Below are 16123 nucleotides of genomic sequence, written 5' to 3' on the forward strand. Positions count from 1 at the left end.
CTTTCCCAATTTTGAACCAATCAGTTAGAATCATAGAATCATAGAGTTGGAAGAGACCACAAGGGCCATCGAGTCCAACCCCCTGCCAAGCAGGAAAAGTTGTTCCATATCCAGTTCTAACTGTAGCTTCTTGTCCCACATAGAGATTTCTCAGGAGACAGATGAGGTGATCAGGCACTCCCATTTCTTTAAGAACTTGCCATAGTTTGCTGTGGTCAACATAGTCAAAGGCGTTTGCATAGTCAATGAAGCAGAAGTAGATGTCTTTCTGGAACTCTCTAGCTTTCTCCATAATCCAGCGCATGTTTGCAATTTGGTCTCTGGTTCCTCTGCCTCTTCTAAATCCAGCTTGCACTTCTGGGAGTTCTCAGTCCACATACTGCTTAAGCCTGCCTTGTAGCATTTTAAGCATAACCTTGCTAGCGTGTGAAATGAGTGCAATTGTGCGGTAGTTGGAGCATTCTTTGGCACTTCTCTTCTTTGGGATTGGGATGTAGACTGATCTTCTCCAATCCTCTGGCCACTGCTGAGTTTTCCAAATTTGCTGGCATATTGAGTGTAGCACCTTAACAGCATCATCTTTTAAAATTTTAAATAGTTCAGCTGGAATATCATCACTTCCACTGGCCTTGTTATTAGCAGTGCTTTCTAAGGCCCATTTGACTTCACTTTCCAGGATGTCTGGCTCAAGGTCAGCAACCACACTACCTGGGGTATACGAGACACCCATTTCTTTCTGGTATAGTTCCTCTGTGTATTCTTGCCACCTCTTCTTGATGTCTTCTGCTTCTGTTAGGTCCTTTCCACTTTTGTCTTTTATTATGGAAATCTTTGTACGAAATGTTCCTTTCATATCTCCAATTTTCTTGAACAGATCTCTGGTTCTTCCCATTCTGTTGCTTTCCTCTATTTCTTTGCATTGCTCGTTTAAGAAGGCCTTCTTGTCTCTCCTTGCTATTCTTTGGAAATCTGCATTCAATTTCCTGTATCTTTCACTATCTCCCTCGCATTTTGCTTGCCTTCTCTCCCCCGCTATTTGTAAGGCCTCGTTGGACAGCCACTTTGCTTTCTTGCATTTCTTTTTCATTGGGATGGTTTTAGTTGCTGCCTCCTGTATAATGTTACGAGCCTCCATCCATAGTTCTTCAGGCACTCTGTCCATTACTATACACTTTTACATATAAACAGCAGAACCTCAAATACACAACATGCTTTTAAGATGGATTTTCTGCTGAGTTCATTGCTGTGAAGAAGAGTAAACTCTGAAAGGAACACATTCCTCACTCCATACATCTAAATGGGTTCTCCCCTCTGAGAAGAAGAGTTTGGATTTGATATCCCGCTTTATCACTACCAGAAGGAGTCTCAAAGCGGCTAACATTCTCCTTTCCCTTCCTCTGTGAGGTGAGTGGTGCTGAGAGAATTAAAAGAAGTGTGACTGGCCCAAGGTCACCCAGCAGCGGCATGTGGAGGAGCGGAGACGCAAACACGGTTCCCCAGATTATGAGTCTACCACTCTTAACCACTAACACTACACTGGCTCTTAGATGTTCCTTAAACACTCCATTATAACTAAAGCACTTTCTGCAATCTTTCCCTTTAAACAGCTTCTCCTCTTTCGAGGGTTGATGGGTTTGTAGGATGTCAACTGTTAAAGTTCTTCCTGTCCATGAGTCTGTAGATGTAGGATTCCACTAGGACTGAACCTCTGTCTACTTGACATTTATATGGTTTCTCTCATGTGGGAGTTTGTTGATGTAAATCAAGGGTTCCACTCTGACTGAAGCTCCTTCTACAGTCCATACTTTTAAATGGTTTCTCCCCTTTGTGTCTGCTGATGTTTTCTAAGATTTCTATTATCACTAAAGCTCTTTCCAGACTCCATACATTTAAATTGTTTCTTACCGATGTGAGTCTGTTGATGTACTCTCAGGTTTCCACTATAACTGAAGCTCTTTCCACACTCCATACATTTAAAAGGTTTCTCTCCTGTGTGAGTCCGTTGATGTTGTCTAAGGTGTGCACTCTGGCTGAAGTTCTTTCCACACTCGATACATTTATATGGTTTCTGCCCTGTATGAGTCCGTTGATGTATTCTAAGGTGTCCAATCCGAATGAAGCTCTTTCCGCACTCCATACATTTAAATGGTTTCTCCCCTGTATGAGTCCATTGATGTCTTTTAAGGTTTCCAATCTGAATGAAGCTCTTTCCACACTCCATACATTTAAATGGTTTCTCACCTGTGTGAGTTCGTTGATGTGTTCTAAGGCTTCCACTATCACTAAAACTCTTTCCACACTCAATGCATTTAAATGGTTTCTCCCCTGTGTGAGTCAGTTGATGTTGTCTAAGGTTTGAATTGAAACTAAAGCTCTTTCCACACTCCATACATTTAAATACTTTCTCTCCTGTGTGAGTCCGTTGATGTTGTCTAAGGTTTGAATTGAAACTGAAGCTCTTCCCACACTCCATACATTTAAATGGTTTCTCACCTGTGTGAGTTCGTTGATGTGTTCTAAGGCTTCCACCATAACTAAAGCTTGTTCCACACACCATGCATTTAAATGGTTTGTCCCCTGTGTGAGTCCGTTGATGTGATCTAAGGCCTGCATCGTGACTGAAGCTCTTTCCACACTCCATACAAGTATATGGTTTCTCCCCTGTATGAGTCCGTTGATGTATTCTAAGGTTTCCAATCTGAATGAAGCTCTTTCCACACTCCATACATCTAAATGGTTTCTCACCTATGTGAGTTTGATGGTGTAAATTTAGGTGCGCATTTTGACTAAAGCTCTTTCCACACTCCATGCATTTAAATGGTTTCTCCCCTGTGTGAGTCAGTTGATGTTGTCTAAGGTTTGAACTGAAACTGAAGCTCTTTCCACACTCCATACATTTAAATGGTTTCTCTCCTGTGTGAATATGTTGATGTTTTCTAAGGCTTCCACTATCACTAAAGCTCTTTCCACAAGCCATGCATTTAAATGGTTTCTCCCCTGTATGCGTCCGTTGATGTATTCTAAGGGTTCTAGTATCACTAAAGTTCTTTCCACAATCCATGCATTTAAATGGTTTCTCCCCTGTGTGACTCCGTTGATGTGATCTAAGGTTTGCACTCCGACTGAAGCTCTTTCCACACTCCATACATTCATATGGTTTCTCCCCTGTGTGAGTCCGTTGATGTGATCTAAGGCCTGCATCATAACTGAAGCTCTTTCCACACTCCATACATTCATATGGTTTCTCCCCTGTGTGAGTCCGTTGATGTGATCTAAGGGTTGCATTGGAACTGAAGCTCTTTCCACACTCCACACATTCACATGGTTTCTCCCCTGTGTGAGTCCGTTGATGTGTTCTAAGGTTTCCAAGCTGACTGAAGCTCTTTCTGCACTCCATACATTTAAATGGTTTATCCCCTGTGTGAGTTTGTTGATGTATTCTAAGTGTATCACTTCGACAGAAGCTCTTTCCACACTCCATACATTCATATGGTTTCTCCCCTGTGTGAGTTTGTTGATGTATTCTAAGTGTATCACTTCGACGGAAGCTCTTTCCACACTCCATACATTCATATGGTTTCTCCCCTGTGTGAGTTTGTTGATGTATTCTAAGTGTATCACTTCGACGGAAGCTCTTTCCACACTCCATACATTCATATTGTTTCTCCCCTGTGTGAGTCCTTTGGTGTAATTTAAGGTTTCCATTCTGACTGAAGCTCTTCCCACACTCCCTGCATTTGAATCCTTTCTTACCCATGGGAGTCCGCTGATGTGTTCTAGGTTTTTCACTATCAGTGAAACTCTTTCCACACTTCAAATCTTTAAAAGGTTTCTCTCCTGTGAGTTAATTGATGTGAGCTATGTGTGCTCATTCAGTGAAGCATATTCCACATTTCGCACATTTCAATGTCTGTTCCTAATGAAATGAAAGGTTCCCCGTCCCCTGGAATTCTGATGTTCTTCTGTATCACCTTCTTCAGAGTGGGCAGAGAGGAAGTCCTTTTTGGATTCCAAGGAAGAGAACAAAGGGAAAAGAAGAAATCAAACACCATTTGCCCCTTCTCTTATTTCAACATCTCCTACATTCCCCCGCTTCCTACCCATGTTCCCAATTTTTAGGAAATAATAATAATAATAATAATAATAATAATAATAATAATAATAATTTATTATTTATACCCTGCCCATCTGGCTGGGCTTCCCCAGCCACTCTGGGCAGCTTCCAGAAAAACATTAAAATACTGTAATACATCAAACATTAAAAGCTTCCCTAAACAGGGCTGCCTTCAGATGTCTTCTAAAAGTCTGGTACTTTTTATCTCTTTGACATATGGTGGGAGGGCGTTCCACTGGGAGGGTGCCACTACAGAGAAGGACCTCTGCCTGGTTCCCTGTAACTTGGCTTCTCGCAGTGAGGGAAATGCCAGAAGGCCCTCGGTGCTGGACCTCAGTGTCCAGGTAGAACGATGGGGGTGGAAATGCTCTTTCAGATATATTGGACAGAGGCCATTTAGGGCTTTAAAGGTCAGCACCAACTCTTTGAATTTTGCTTGGAAACGTACTGGGAGCCAATGTGGGTCTTTCAAGACCGGTGTTATGTGGTCTCGGTGGCTGCTCCCAGTCCCCAGTCTAGCTGCTGCATTCTGGATTAGTTGTAGTTTCTGGGTCACCTTCAAAGGTAGCCCCACGTATAGCGCTTTGCAGTAGTCCAAGTGGGAGATAACCAGAGCATGCACCACTCAAGCAAGGCAGTCTGCAGGCAGATAGGGTCTCAGCCTGCGTACCAGATAGAGCTGGTAGACAGCTGCCCTGGACACAGAATTGACCTGCGCCTCCATGGACAGCTGTGATTCCAAAATGACTCCCAGGCTGCGCACCTGGTCCTTCAGGGGCACAGTTACCCCATTCAAGACCAGGGAATCCTCCACATCTGCCCACCTCCTGTCCCCCAAAAGCAGTACTTCTATCTTGTCAGGATTCAACCTCAATCTGTTAGCTGCCATCCATCCTCCAACTGCCTCCAGACACTCACACAGGACCTTCACTGCCTTCACTGGTTCTGATTTGAATGAGAGGTAGAGCTGGGTATCATCCGCATATGGATGAACACCCAGCCCAAACCCCCTGATGATCTCTCCCAGCGACTTCATGTAGATGTTGAAAAGCATGGGGGAGAGGACAGAACCCTGAGGCACCCCACAAGTGAGAGCCCAGTGGTCTGAACACTCATCCCCCAACACCATTTTCTGGACAAGGCCCAGGAGAAAGGAGCGGAACCACTGTATGACAGTGCCCCCAGCTCCCAGCCCCTCAAAACGGTCCAGAAGGATGTTATGCTCAATGGTATCAAACGCCGCTGAGAGATCCAGCAGAACTAGGAAACCTTTGTCCCTAGCCCACCAGAGATCATCAACCAGTGAGTCCAAGGCAGTTTCAGTCCCATGATGAGGCCTGAATACCGACTGGAAGGGATCCAAATGGTCCGCTTCTTCCAGGCGTGCCTGGAGTTGTTCAGCAACTTCTCGCTCAATCACCTTTCCCAAGAATGGAAGCTTTGAGACTGGGCGATAGTTGGGCATCATGGCTGCATCTAAAAATGGTTTTTAAAGAAGCGGTTTAATAACCACCTCTTTCAGCGGGTCTGGGAAGGCTCCCTCACGGAGGGAAGCATTCACCACCCCACAAAGCCCATCGCCCAGTCCTTCCCGGCTAGCTTTTATAAGCCAGGATGGGCAAGGATCAAGGAGACAAGTGGTTGGTTTCACTCGTCCAAGCAGTCTGTCCACATCCTCGGGGGTAACAGGTTTGAATTGATCCCACACAACTTGACTAGACAGACCCTAGCACTTTCCCGCCCCGGCCCTGATTCCACGGTGGAGTCTACCTGAGCGACTTGAGCGACCTGAGTGAATCTGAGCGACTTTATCTGTAAAAAACTTTGCAAATCTTGCAGGAGATCATGTGGCCCATACTGAGCCCTGATGGAGCAGGTGGTTCCGCTAAATTGAGAACCACCTGAAAATGTCTCCTTCTGCTGTTTTCTGCAGATGCAATAGAGGCGGTGAAGAAAGTAGTCTTCGCCATCGCTACCGCCATTTGGTAGGCTCAACATTCAGCTCTAACCTGGTCAGATTCAGAATGGGTCATCCGCCACCGGTGCTCTAGCTCAGTGTTTCCCAACCACTGTTCCGCGGCACACTAGTGTGCCGCGAGATGTTGCCTGGTGTGCCGCGGGAAAAATTAAAAAAATTGAAAGATTTTTTTTTGTAAGTCAAATTTTCGATTGGGGCGCCGTCACTAGATGACCCCTGGGGTTCCCTCCCTCCCTCCCGCTCTGCGCCTCCCTCCTCCTCCTCCTCCGGGGAGGCCCTTCCTGGCTCTCGGCCAAGGCTTGGCGGCTGCCACTCACTCGCTCGCCCACCCGTCCCTCCATCCCTGCACCCGGCCTCTCCCCCTCCGTCCCCGGCGTGGGGGCTGCCGGGATCCGTAGTCCCCTCGCCCTTGGGCTCCGCGCCCGCGCGGGGTGCGCGAACTACATTTCCCAGCGTGGCCTGGCGGGCCAGGCGTTTTGTTTGAAGCACTTTTCTCCCGGCCATGGAATGAGCGCAGCGGCGGCCGGGCGGGCAGGGGCTCTTCCGCGCAGACCCCGCGCAGCCTGCCTGCGCCCCCGCGGAGATCAGGCGGCAGGATGGAGCCCAGGGATCCCCGCGGAGGCGGAGCGGCGGAGGCGGAGACTGCCCCCCAGGTAGGGCTGCGTCGGGGGTTTTTTATTTTTGTAATGCTGCATCCGCGCCAGAGGGGACGCATCAGACCGCGGGGAGACCCCTTGGCGGGCGTGCAAGGCAATGCATGCGTGCAGGCGTTGCATGGAGTGCAGTGCAATGCAATGGCAACGCGGCGCCCTGCATGCATGCATGCAACTTCCACCGGCGCTCCGGACTTGGCAGGTGAGGGGGGTCCCCAGTGGGCGGCAGAGAGAGCCAGGAGGGCGAAGGGGAGCTGGGGGGGAGCAGCGCTGCTCCCCGAGCCGAGCCCGGGGGGAAACTTCAGCGTCGTTGTGCCGGGTGTTGGAAGCGGAGGCTGGCGGGGGCCCCTCACCTGCAAAACCTGGTCGCCTCTCATATATTTCGTGCATTGCATTCATCGCCCGCTTTCTCCTCCAAGGAGCTCCCGGGGGCGCGCGTGGTTCTCCCCGTGTTATCCTCGCAACAACAGCCCTGCGAGGTGGGTCAGGGGAGTGGCCCAAGGGAGCACCCAGGGATTGTCCTGGCCAGGTGGGGTGATTTGAACCCTGCTCTCTGCCCGGTCTTCGTCCTCATTTAGCCCCCACATGTGCATGACTGTGCATGACTGAGGTTTTCCCCCCTCGTCTTGGCTATGGTGTGAGTCTGTGCTGTTAATCAATGGGGTTCTGCCTTCGGAGAAGATGAGCCAGCCCTCAAGGAGGTGATTATGTAATTTGCTAGCAATTCGTGTCCCTCCCGGCGTGACGCTGCGCGCTGACGTCACGGGGCTGTAATGGTGGTGTGCCTCGAGATTTTTTTCATGAAACAAGTGTGCCTTTGCCCAAAAAAGGTTGGGAAACACTGCTCTAGCTGTCTCAACGATTGTTCCATTGCCCTCAGTTCCGTGGAAAACCACGGGGCTGTTCGGGCTCCATGCAATCGGAGAGGGCACTTCGGAGCCAAACAGTCAATAGCCCAGGTTAACTCCACATTCCAGCGGGCCACCAGGGAATCAGCTGAAAGGCCATCAACATGGGATAAAGCATCCCCTACCACTCTCTGGAAACCATTTGGATCCATTAAGTGGCAGGGGCGGACCATCCAAATCGGTCCTACCTCCCTGCAGAGGGGAAGGGTCGCGGAGAAGTCCAGCTGCACCAGGAAGTGATCTGAGAATGGCACTTCTTTTGTTTTGCTTTTACTTAGTGTCAGATCACCAACATCCATAGAGGTGAACACCAGGTCCAAGGCATGTCCGCGGCTATGGGTTGGGCCAGACTTATTCAGGGACAGCCCCATGGAGGCCATGCTTTCCATGAAGCCCCGAGCGGCCCATTGTAAGGTCGTGTCGGCATGGATGTTAAAATCCCCTAGGACAACCAAACTAGGTGTCTCCAGGAGAACATCCGCCATGACCTGAAGCAGCTTGGGCAGGGAATCCTTGGTGCAGCGGGGAGGTCGGTACACCAAAAGGAATCCTGTACTGCCCCTATTGCCCAACTTCCAGAACATGCACTCAGAAAACTGGGTCTTCCCAATAGGACGCCTGGTGCAAACTAATGACTTCCTAAAAATCACTGCAAACCCCCCTCCCCGCCCACATGACCTGGGTTGCTGTGTGTAAGAGAAACCTGGCGGACAAGCAGCGGCAAGGACAGGCCCATCTGCTTCATCCAACCAGGTCTCTGTTATACATGCCAGGTCAAGTCCTCCATCCATGATCAAGTCATGGATCACAATGGTTTTATGGATCATTGACCTGGCATTGCACAGCAGCACCTTCAGGTTGTGTGGGTATCCCTTTGCTGATTCCAGTATCCCGTCTGGTCAAGACCAGACCTGGAGGCAGGGATAGTCCTCAAACAATGACTAAGCCCGCTTCCTCGGTAATGACGTGGTCTGGTCTTAGCGTAGCTCCTCCTCCTACCCGTGATCACTGAGGTTGGTTGTCCCAGTACATCCCCCCCTGTGGAACCTGCCCCAGCCATTTTGTTTGTTGGGATCCACTCCCAGGCAGCCCTGACCCCTCCCCTCAAGATCAAATTAAAACCTATACAACAAACAAACAAAACAATAAAAAAGAGAATGTTACAAACACACCATAATTAAATTAAATCAAAAAAATTCCCGCACCCAACTAAACACCCACCCCACCCCTCTTACGCACAGCAAATGAAAAAGCAATGTCATCAAATGATAGTAATGCAGCAGCAACCTTTCTTAATCCTCAATCATCGTTAATAAAGCAGCATGATCTTGGAATACAGCCTTTTCAAATCAATTGTTTCCTCACAGGAAAGGCAGCTGCTCTCTGTCCATGAACAGGCCCTCTCTTTCTCTGGTCCATCGTTCCTTTGGACATTCCCCATACTCTGCATCATAAAGACACTGAGGTCCAGCTCCGAGGGCCTTCTGGCGGTTCCCTCATTGTGAGAAATGAGGTTACAGGGAACCAGGCCTTCTCGGTAGTGGCGCCCACCCTGTGGAACACCCTCCCTTCAGATGTGAAGGAAATAAGCAGCTATCCTATCTTTAAAAGACATCTGAAGGCAGCCCTGTTCAGGGAGGTTTTTAATATTTAACGCTGTACTGTTTTAAACATTTGATTGGGAGCTGCCCAGAGTGGCTGGGGAAACTCAGCCAGATGGGCGGGGTATAAATAATAAATTATTATTATATTATTATTATAATCCTCCATCCAGCCCTGTTTCCACCTCTAGATCTTCATGAGTCACCTTCACAGTCCCAATGGCCTCAAGAGGTCCAAGTGGACCATTTTGGGAGACCCAGGTCTAAGTCTTTTCCAGGGACTGTGGTCTGGGTCAGTCAGAGAACTAGTGACAAGGCTTGGTGCTTGGGGTCAGCTGAATGGGTGCTCAGGGAAGCTCCTGTTCTGGGAGATGGACCTCCATCTACATGCCTCACATTGCATGGAGAGAGCAGGAGAAGCAGAAGGAAAGCAGCTGGCAAATGGAAATCCCAGACGGAAGCACCCACCCCAATGGTTCTTTATAATGTTGATGTGCTGCCTGATCTCGAGCCCCTCTTCTGACACAGGACTACCCTAATCTGGCACTGAAAAAGCTGGATATTCAAGGCAAAGGGAGAACTGTACTTAATGAAAAGTTCAACCTTGTAACACTGTCCTAAAGGATCTTCACTCGCTCTCAGTGCATTTCCGAGCACAATTCAAACTGCTTGTGCTGATCTTTAAAGTGTCATGGTTTCATCTTTCAGGCAAAAAAAAGTATTGATCTAACATATAGAGATCATTCCTAGTCTATTGGTTCAAGGAGGTCCTAGTAGTTTTGCTCTGAGTGATTCAAAGCTGGTGTTTTCTCTAGCTGGAACATTTTAGCTAATAAGGGAGTTTCCTTTCTGCGGAGAGCAGGTGGTGGGATCAGTTGTAATGAGGTTATGCTGAACCTTCCTTGTTTTGGGAACCAGAAGAAGCTGGTTTAAACTGGAGTGAGCCAAGCTTGTTATCCAGTCCCAAGGTTACTCTGACATTGAATTGTTTATAAATCACAGTATTGAAAAGCGCCTGGTCCCACTTCCTTTTCTGCTATTCTCTACTCTGCCTGTGTCTTTCTTACTTGAGTGCTGTTTTGGTAAGCTAAGTTAGGGTTTTACTGTAAATTCAGTTTTTGGATTGTTATGATTCTTTGCCTTCAGTACTAAATTTATCTGCTGAATGGATTTTTTGCTGCTTCTGAGTGTTTTTTCCTATTCTGCTAACTATATGTCGGACTTGGAGATCATTATGGAGGAGGAAGATCTGCAACCTAAAGCCCTCAACCAACTTGGCCCTGTAGACCTGAAGGAGCGTCTCCACCCCCATCCTTCACTCTGAACACTGAGGTCCTCCTCTGAGGTCCTCCTGATGGTCCCCTCTCTGTGATAAGTGAGGGTACAGGGAAGCAGGCAGAGGGCCTTCTCGGTGGTGGCACCCACCCTGTGAAACACCGTCCCTTCAGAGGTCAAGGAAATGAACAACTACCTGACATTTGGAAGACAGCTGAAGGCAGCCCTGTGTCAGGAGGTTTATAATGTTTGATGTTTTCCTGTCTTTTATATGTACTGGAAGCTGCCCAGAGTGGCTGGGGAAACCAAACCAGATGGACAGGGTATAAATACTACAATTATTATTCTTTTGTGATTTTTTTGTAGTTATTTTGGAATTTGTACTGCAATATTAGCTCAAGAAATGTTATGGGTGGACAAAATCACAGGGTTGCCATAAACTATAATCCCACCCACGAACGCACATTCACATACATTCTGTAAATTTGGGGAGGTCACACACCTCATCTGTGCTAATACTGGCAGTCTTTGGCCTGCACAGGCACACCCGGTGTGTAGAGCCTCCAGCCACAGGCACTGTCTATCCTGAAAATGGGTCCTTTGACTGGGAAGATTCATGCAGTCGCTGTCAGCGGATGCTGAAGGATTGTATCTCAGCTTGTCAGTCACTCTGACACTGCCTACAAAGAATAAGAGGAACAGAAATGTTTTCGAGGTGCAACTTCTCTATCAATCCTGAGAGCCATTCCATGGACTCTGCACCCCTGTTTCTGATGACAGGTGTACATTATCCTAATCCTCAGTAGAAAAGACAATAAAGATGGAAGCCAGAGAGAGAGGAAAAGGTTTCTGGCTGCTTCCTGGGTGGGATTGCGGAAACAAAGAGCCGCTTCTGAGAAGGCCTCCCCCCTCCCCTCTTCCTCTCGGGATTTCCTCTCCTCTCCAGGGAGAACAATGGTTGGACTGGGCAGAATCATTGTCTGGACAGGGCAAGGGCTTATGGGGTGGGAAGAGGATGGAGATTACAGGAAAGAAGGGGTGGGGGGACTAGACCCGACTTTCCAGGGATCCTTCTTTGGTCGCCTTGAAGCGGGGGTCGATTTCTGGGCGGAAGGGAGAAACCAAGGCGGCCCCTCCGGAGATTCATCGTGGGCGTCATGATGGAGATGTCTCCCCAAAGACTGGTCTTCCTCTCCCCCCCCCCAATTGCTGGGCTTCCCTGACCCGGGGGTGCCCCCTCCCTTCTCCCCCCACTTCCATGACCCCCTCTCTTTCTCCCGGAGTCTCGCCTGAACCCAGATGCCCCCTTGGCCCGGCTCACCCCTCGCCCTGCGCGACCCATCTCTCCGTCCCTAATGCCCCCCAAGATGAGCCGGGGAGGCACAGGGGGGTCTCTATCCAGGCGCCTCCCGCACCCCTTAACCCTTTCCTGGCCCGCTTTTCTCCGCGCCCCAGGGATGCCTGCACGGGGGAAACGGGGCCAGGGAGTCCTCGTGGGTGGGCGCCCCATCTCCACCCCTGCGAGGAAAGCCCCCTTCGCAGCACGCGTGCAGGGATCCAGGCCCCACGGAAGGCGCTTTGGGGAGCTGGAGGGGTCTCTGGGTCCTCTTCTCCCCCTCCCTCCGACCCCTTTACCTCTTTGTGCTCGCTCCCGATCCTCCTTTCCTTTCCTGCAACATCCACGTGGGTGGGGAGGATTTACCTGCCGCCCCTCCTCCCCTTTGAGAATGCGCGCGCCCCGAGAGCTACGGGGCAGAGCAGCAATCCGGAGTGGAAGCTCCACTTCCGGAAGACGCAGGGAGTTAGGGAGGGGGCTCACCCCCCCCCCCCAGTCCTCGAACAGAAGAGCCGGATTGGAGGAGGAGCAATGTATTGGGGGAGGGATTTGGGATGGTGGGGGCGGGGTGAGAGGAGGATGTGCTGGAGGGGAGGGAACGTTTGAGTGGGGGGGGAGAGGAAGGTTCCCCCCTCCCCTCTTCCTTCTGGGTCAGGAGAGCGGGGGAGGGGCTGATCCCGGAGATCCAGCTGCCAAGTGGGTCCCGTCCCTCTACAAGGTTTGCATGGCAACATCCTCCCCTCCCCCACCCCACGAGCTTAGATCCCTCCGTGTTTTAGGTCTTGGTGCTGTTCAAACCAGGAACGGGGGGGGCAGCTAAACGACCCCCCCCCCAAATCCCAGCTCCCCACCCCAGCCTCTGACTCAGGCCAGGACAAGGATCGTGGACACAGGCCCCGTCCCTGCGCAACAGCCAAGAGGCTCAGAAAAGCAGCCGATACAATTGGAGCCAGAAGCGGATTCCATGTGTCAAGGGAGAAATCCTGCGTCCGGCTGAGCTCATTTTTCTTCCGCAGGGACCCACGGACTTAGTCCGATGAGCTGGGTGGCAGAGTAACCCCGCACCCAGATTTTTTCCGTAACAGTGTGTGTCGTCGTTTTTGTACAAATTGAATGATTGGGGGGGGGGTTGTTGTTCCTGCAACACATGAATCCCAATCCAAAGAAGGACACTGCCAAAGAATGGTCCACCTACCGCACAATTGCGCTCATTTCACACGCTAGCAAGGTTATGCTTAAAATGCTACGAGGCAGGCTTAAGCAGTATGTGGACCGAGAACTCCCAGAAGTGCAAGCTGGATTTCGAAGAGGCAGAGGGACCAGATACCAAATTGCAAGCATGCGCTGGATTATGGAGAAAGCTAGAGAGTTCCAGAAAGACATCTACTTCTGCTTCATTGACTATGCAAAAGCCTTTGACTGTGTCGACCACAGCAAACTATGGCAAGTCCTTAAAGAAATGGGAGTGCCTGATCACCTCATCTGTCTCCTGCGAAATCTCTATGTGGGACAAGAAGCTACAGTTAGAACTGGACATGGAACAACTGATTGGTTCAAAATTGGGAAAGGAGGACGACAAGGCTGTATATTGTCTCCCTGCTTATTTAACGTAAATGCAGAATTCATCATGCAAAAGGCTGGGCTGGATGAATCATGTAATAAAAAAATTAAGGTCTTATATATATAATAAATGTTCATAAATGTACCAACCAAGCACATACATAGATATGTCAACCACATGTCTGGAGCAGCATAAGAAGACCGCCCTGAAACCATTTTGACTCCCAATCTGACCAAATGTTTTCTCTGCAAGGAGGGAGGGGGTGAGGGAACCTTCCCATTGTCTCAGGAATTGGGAAATCACCATCTCAAGCGAATGGCCAGACTACCAGGAAAGGGAATCAGATATGGCATTATCAGATAACCTGGCAGACAGGAAAAACAACAACATTCACATTTCTGTTGCAGACCGCCTTTTCTGTGATGTAGGTATGATGTTTGTAGTAGGTGGTCTTGGGTTACGCCCCTTCTGTGATGTATGGAGGGGTGGTCTGGAGCTCCAGGGCAGGGAATTTAAAATGTCTATATAAGGGCTGGCACGCCTTGGTTCGGGGTCCTCCTCAGGGGAGCACCCTGTTGCAGCAGATCAATAAAGATCAGGCTTACTAGCTGCTTTGCTTCTCAATAGTCTCTGGTTGCCTCTGTTATTTCCTCCTACCGATGGAGAAGCTACAAGGGACTCCATAAAGGGCTCTTGTGTCCCCCATAAGGGAAGCTTTTGTTTACAACAGATGGCACCCCAGATGGGACCTTCGGTTGGCCGGATTCTGGGGGCAAGGAAGGACTGGTGATCCAGCGCGCAGCAGGCCATTTGCCAGGAGGAGCCACCAGTCCTCTAGTGACCCCAGGGTCTGGAAAGAAGTGGAGTTCCAGGGGGGCTAACCAGAGGAAGCAACACTTGATCAGGCCGGCCACAAAATGATTTATTTTTAAAAATAATCATTATTGATTTAAATTACACACATATACAAAGAATTTGGAATCTCATATTGCAAAAAAGAAAATTAAGAAAAAATTAAGAAAAAAGAAAAGAAGAAAATACAGAAAAAGAAATAAGAAGCAGATTTATGTGCATGAAAAAACTTAATCTTCCTAATTAAATAAAAAAGAAATCTGACAAAAAGAGTCTTCCAATCATTCTCATTGTGCTGTTTATACTGCCGTTGTTGGTTTTTTTCAGTTTTATATTCTTTAATATTGTTCCCGTCTACTCCACAAACAGTATTTCTTGTGTTTACAAGTATCACTCAAGTTCTGCTAATATGGTGTGGCTGGTACAATATCATCTTATATAATCCTTAAATATTCTCCCTTCTCCAAATATTTTCTGGTTAAATACTTCTCTAACTCTTCCCGTCAGTTTTGCTAGTTGTAAATATTCTAACATGAGTATATGGCTTCTCTTGGTGATGTCCACAAGGGTATTTTTGGCTCAAGTAGTCCTTTATTTATTCCAGATTTTATATCACGATTTTCTTATCACATGGCTCAAAAATCCCCTGTGGACCTTCACTTTTTCATACATTAAAGAAGCGTGCCATCCAGACCGATTCTCGTGGCCTTCCAAGTCTAAGAGGTCCGTATCTTTTAGTGTAATCCAGTCTTTTATCCAAACCAATCCTGCCGCCACATGGTAGAATTCCAAATCTGGCAATGCAAAACCTCCTCTCTCCTTTTGATCTGTTAATAACTGGTGTTTAATTTTCAGTTTCTTGGCACTCCATATAAATCTAGATATTTCCCTTTTCCACTCCTTAGAACAATTCATTTCTCCTAAAATGGGCACTGTTTGGAATAAGAAAATCATTTTGAGGAGCATATTCATTTTCACAATGGAGACTCTTCCCCAGAGTGAGAGATTGAGTTTGGTCCAGGTTTCCATATTTTTAAAAATTTCTTTCCATACTTTACTAGAATTATCCTAAGATAAATTTAAACTTTTTTTGAAATCCAGATCCCTAGGTATCTAACCTTATTTTTAGTTTCCAGACCTGTTTTTTCTAGAAGTTCTTTTTTTTTCTTCCATTGTGAGGCCTTTTGTCAGTAATTTAGTTTTTTGGTAGTTTATTTTCAGCCCCAGGCCGGCCATAAGTTAATCTAGTAAAAGACCCTGGGGTGGCCAGGAGCAGCGCATGCGGACGTGAGTCTAGGAATGGAGAAGATTGTGGGCGGGATTCTCTGAAACACCCAGCAACCCAGATTCTCATCCTTTGCTGTCTCTTTTGCTGACGGTCTTCACTCCCAGCCTTCCTGGCAAGAGGTAGCGAGGAGGGGGAGGGGAGAACAGGAGAATTGGGGTTCTGCAATTAGAGGCAATTAACTGCAAGGGGAGAACGCTAATCAAAGCTCTCATTCCCTGTTGCGGAACCTGAGATCTGAAACTTTTCCTTTTTCCCAAGGAAGACGCCCCAAGGCTGGTCCAAGTGGCCATTTTGGATAGCAAGGGACTTGGACTCGGTTTCCAATTTCTCTTTTTCTCCTAAATGCAGCTGCACCGGCAGCACCAAGATCCGGGAGGAAGTGACTGGTGCGCGTCAGAGCGCAAGGGCGTTTACAGTTCCTTTCCATTCTCTCTGGAGCAGCCGGATTTGGCACTGGGCTGCCAGGCGTCCAATGGAAAGGGACTCTTTTCCATTGCGTGTAAGAGGCAGAAAAGGTTGCTGGGACCCCATGGTAAGTAAAGGGAGGGAGAAGGACT

General features: G+C 48.4%; 4 protein-coding genes and 1 long non-coding RNA gene across 6 annotated transcripts in view; 1 reads left to right on the forward strand and 4 right to left on the reverse strand.

Moving 5' to 3' along the window:
• Positions 1–12349, reverse strand: part of LOC309541263 (uncharacterized protein) — a 225739-nt gene extending 213390 nt beyond the window's left edge. The window contains exon 1 of the mRNA XM_082238911.1: positions 12165–12349. The gene's annotated coding sequence lies outside the window, so the exon portion shown is untranslated. The remainder of the gene's footprint in view (positions 1–12164) is intronic.
• The window catches only part of LOC309541504, a 146244-nt gene extending 130146 nt beyond the window's left edge, over positions 1–16098 (forward strand). Inside the window, exon 2 of the long non-coding RNA XR_014223768.1 lies at positions 15433–16098. This is a non-coding gene — a long non-coding RNA (uncharacterized lncRNA). The remainder of the gene's footprint in view (positions 1–15432) is intronic.
• LOC309541341 (uncharacterized protein) overlaps positions 1–16123 on the reverse strand; it is a 129310-nt gene that overhangs the window by 105412 nt on the left and 7775 nt on the right. The window lies entirely within an intron of this gene.
• LOC309541380 (uncharacterized protein) overlaps positions 1–16123 on the reverse strand; it is a 124438-nt gene that overhangs the window by 84776 nt on the left and 23539 nt on the right. The window lies entirely within an intron of this gene.
• LOC309541275 (uncharacterized protein) lies at positions 1160–4192 on the reverse strand. Its single transcript, XM_082238936.1, has 2 exons — positions 1536–4192; positions 1160–1311 (listed from the first exon to the last, which is right to left on the reverse strand). The coding sequence occupies exon 1, from the start codon at positions 3755–3757 to the stop codon at positions 1808–1810; it is 1950 nt and encodes a 649-aa protein (XP_082095062.1). The 5' UTR covers positions 3758–4192; the 3' UTR covers positions 1160–1311; positions 1536–1807.

This window comes from Podarcis vaucheri (genome assembly GCF_965113315.1).
Source record: "Podarcis vaucheri genome assembly, chromosome: 10".
Taxonomy (NCBI): Eukaryota; Metazoa; Chordata; class Lepidosauria; order Squamata; family Lacertidae; genus Podarcis; species Podarcis vaucheri.

Coding starts and splice junctions, on each gene's coding strand:
- LOC309541275 (XM_082238936.1), bottom strand. CDS start 3,757: ATGGGTAAGAAAGGATTCAAATGCAGGGAGTGTGGGAAGAGCTTCAGT.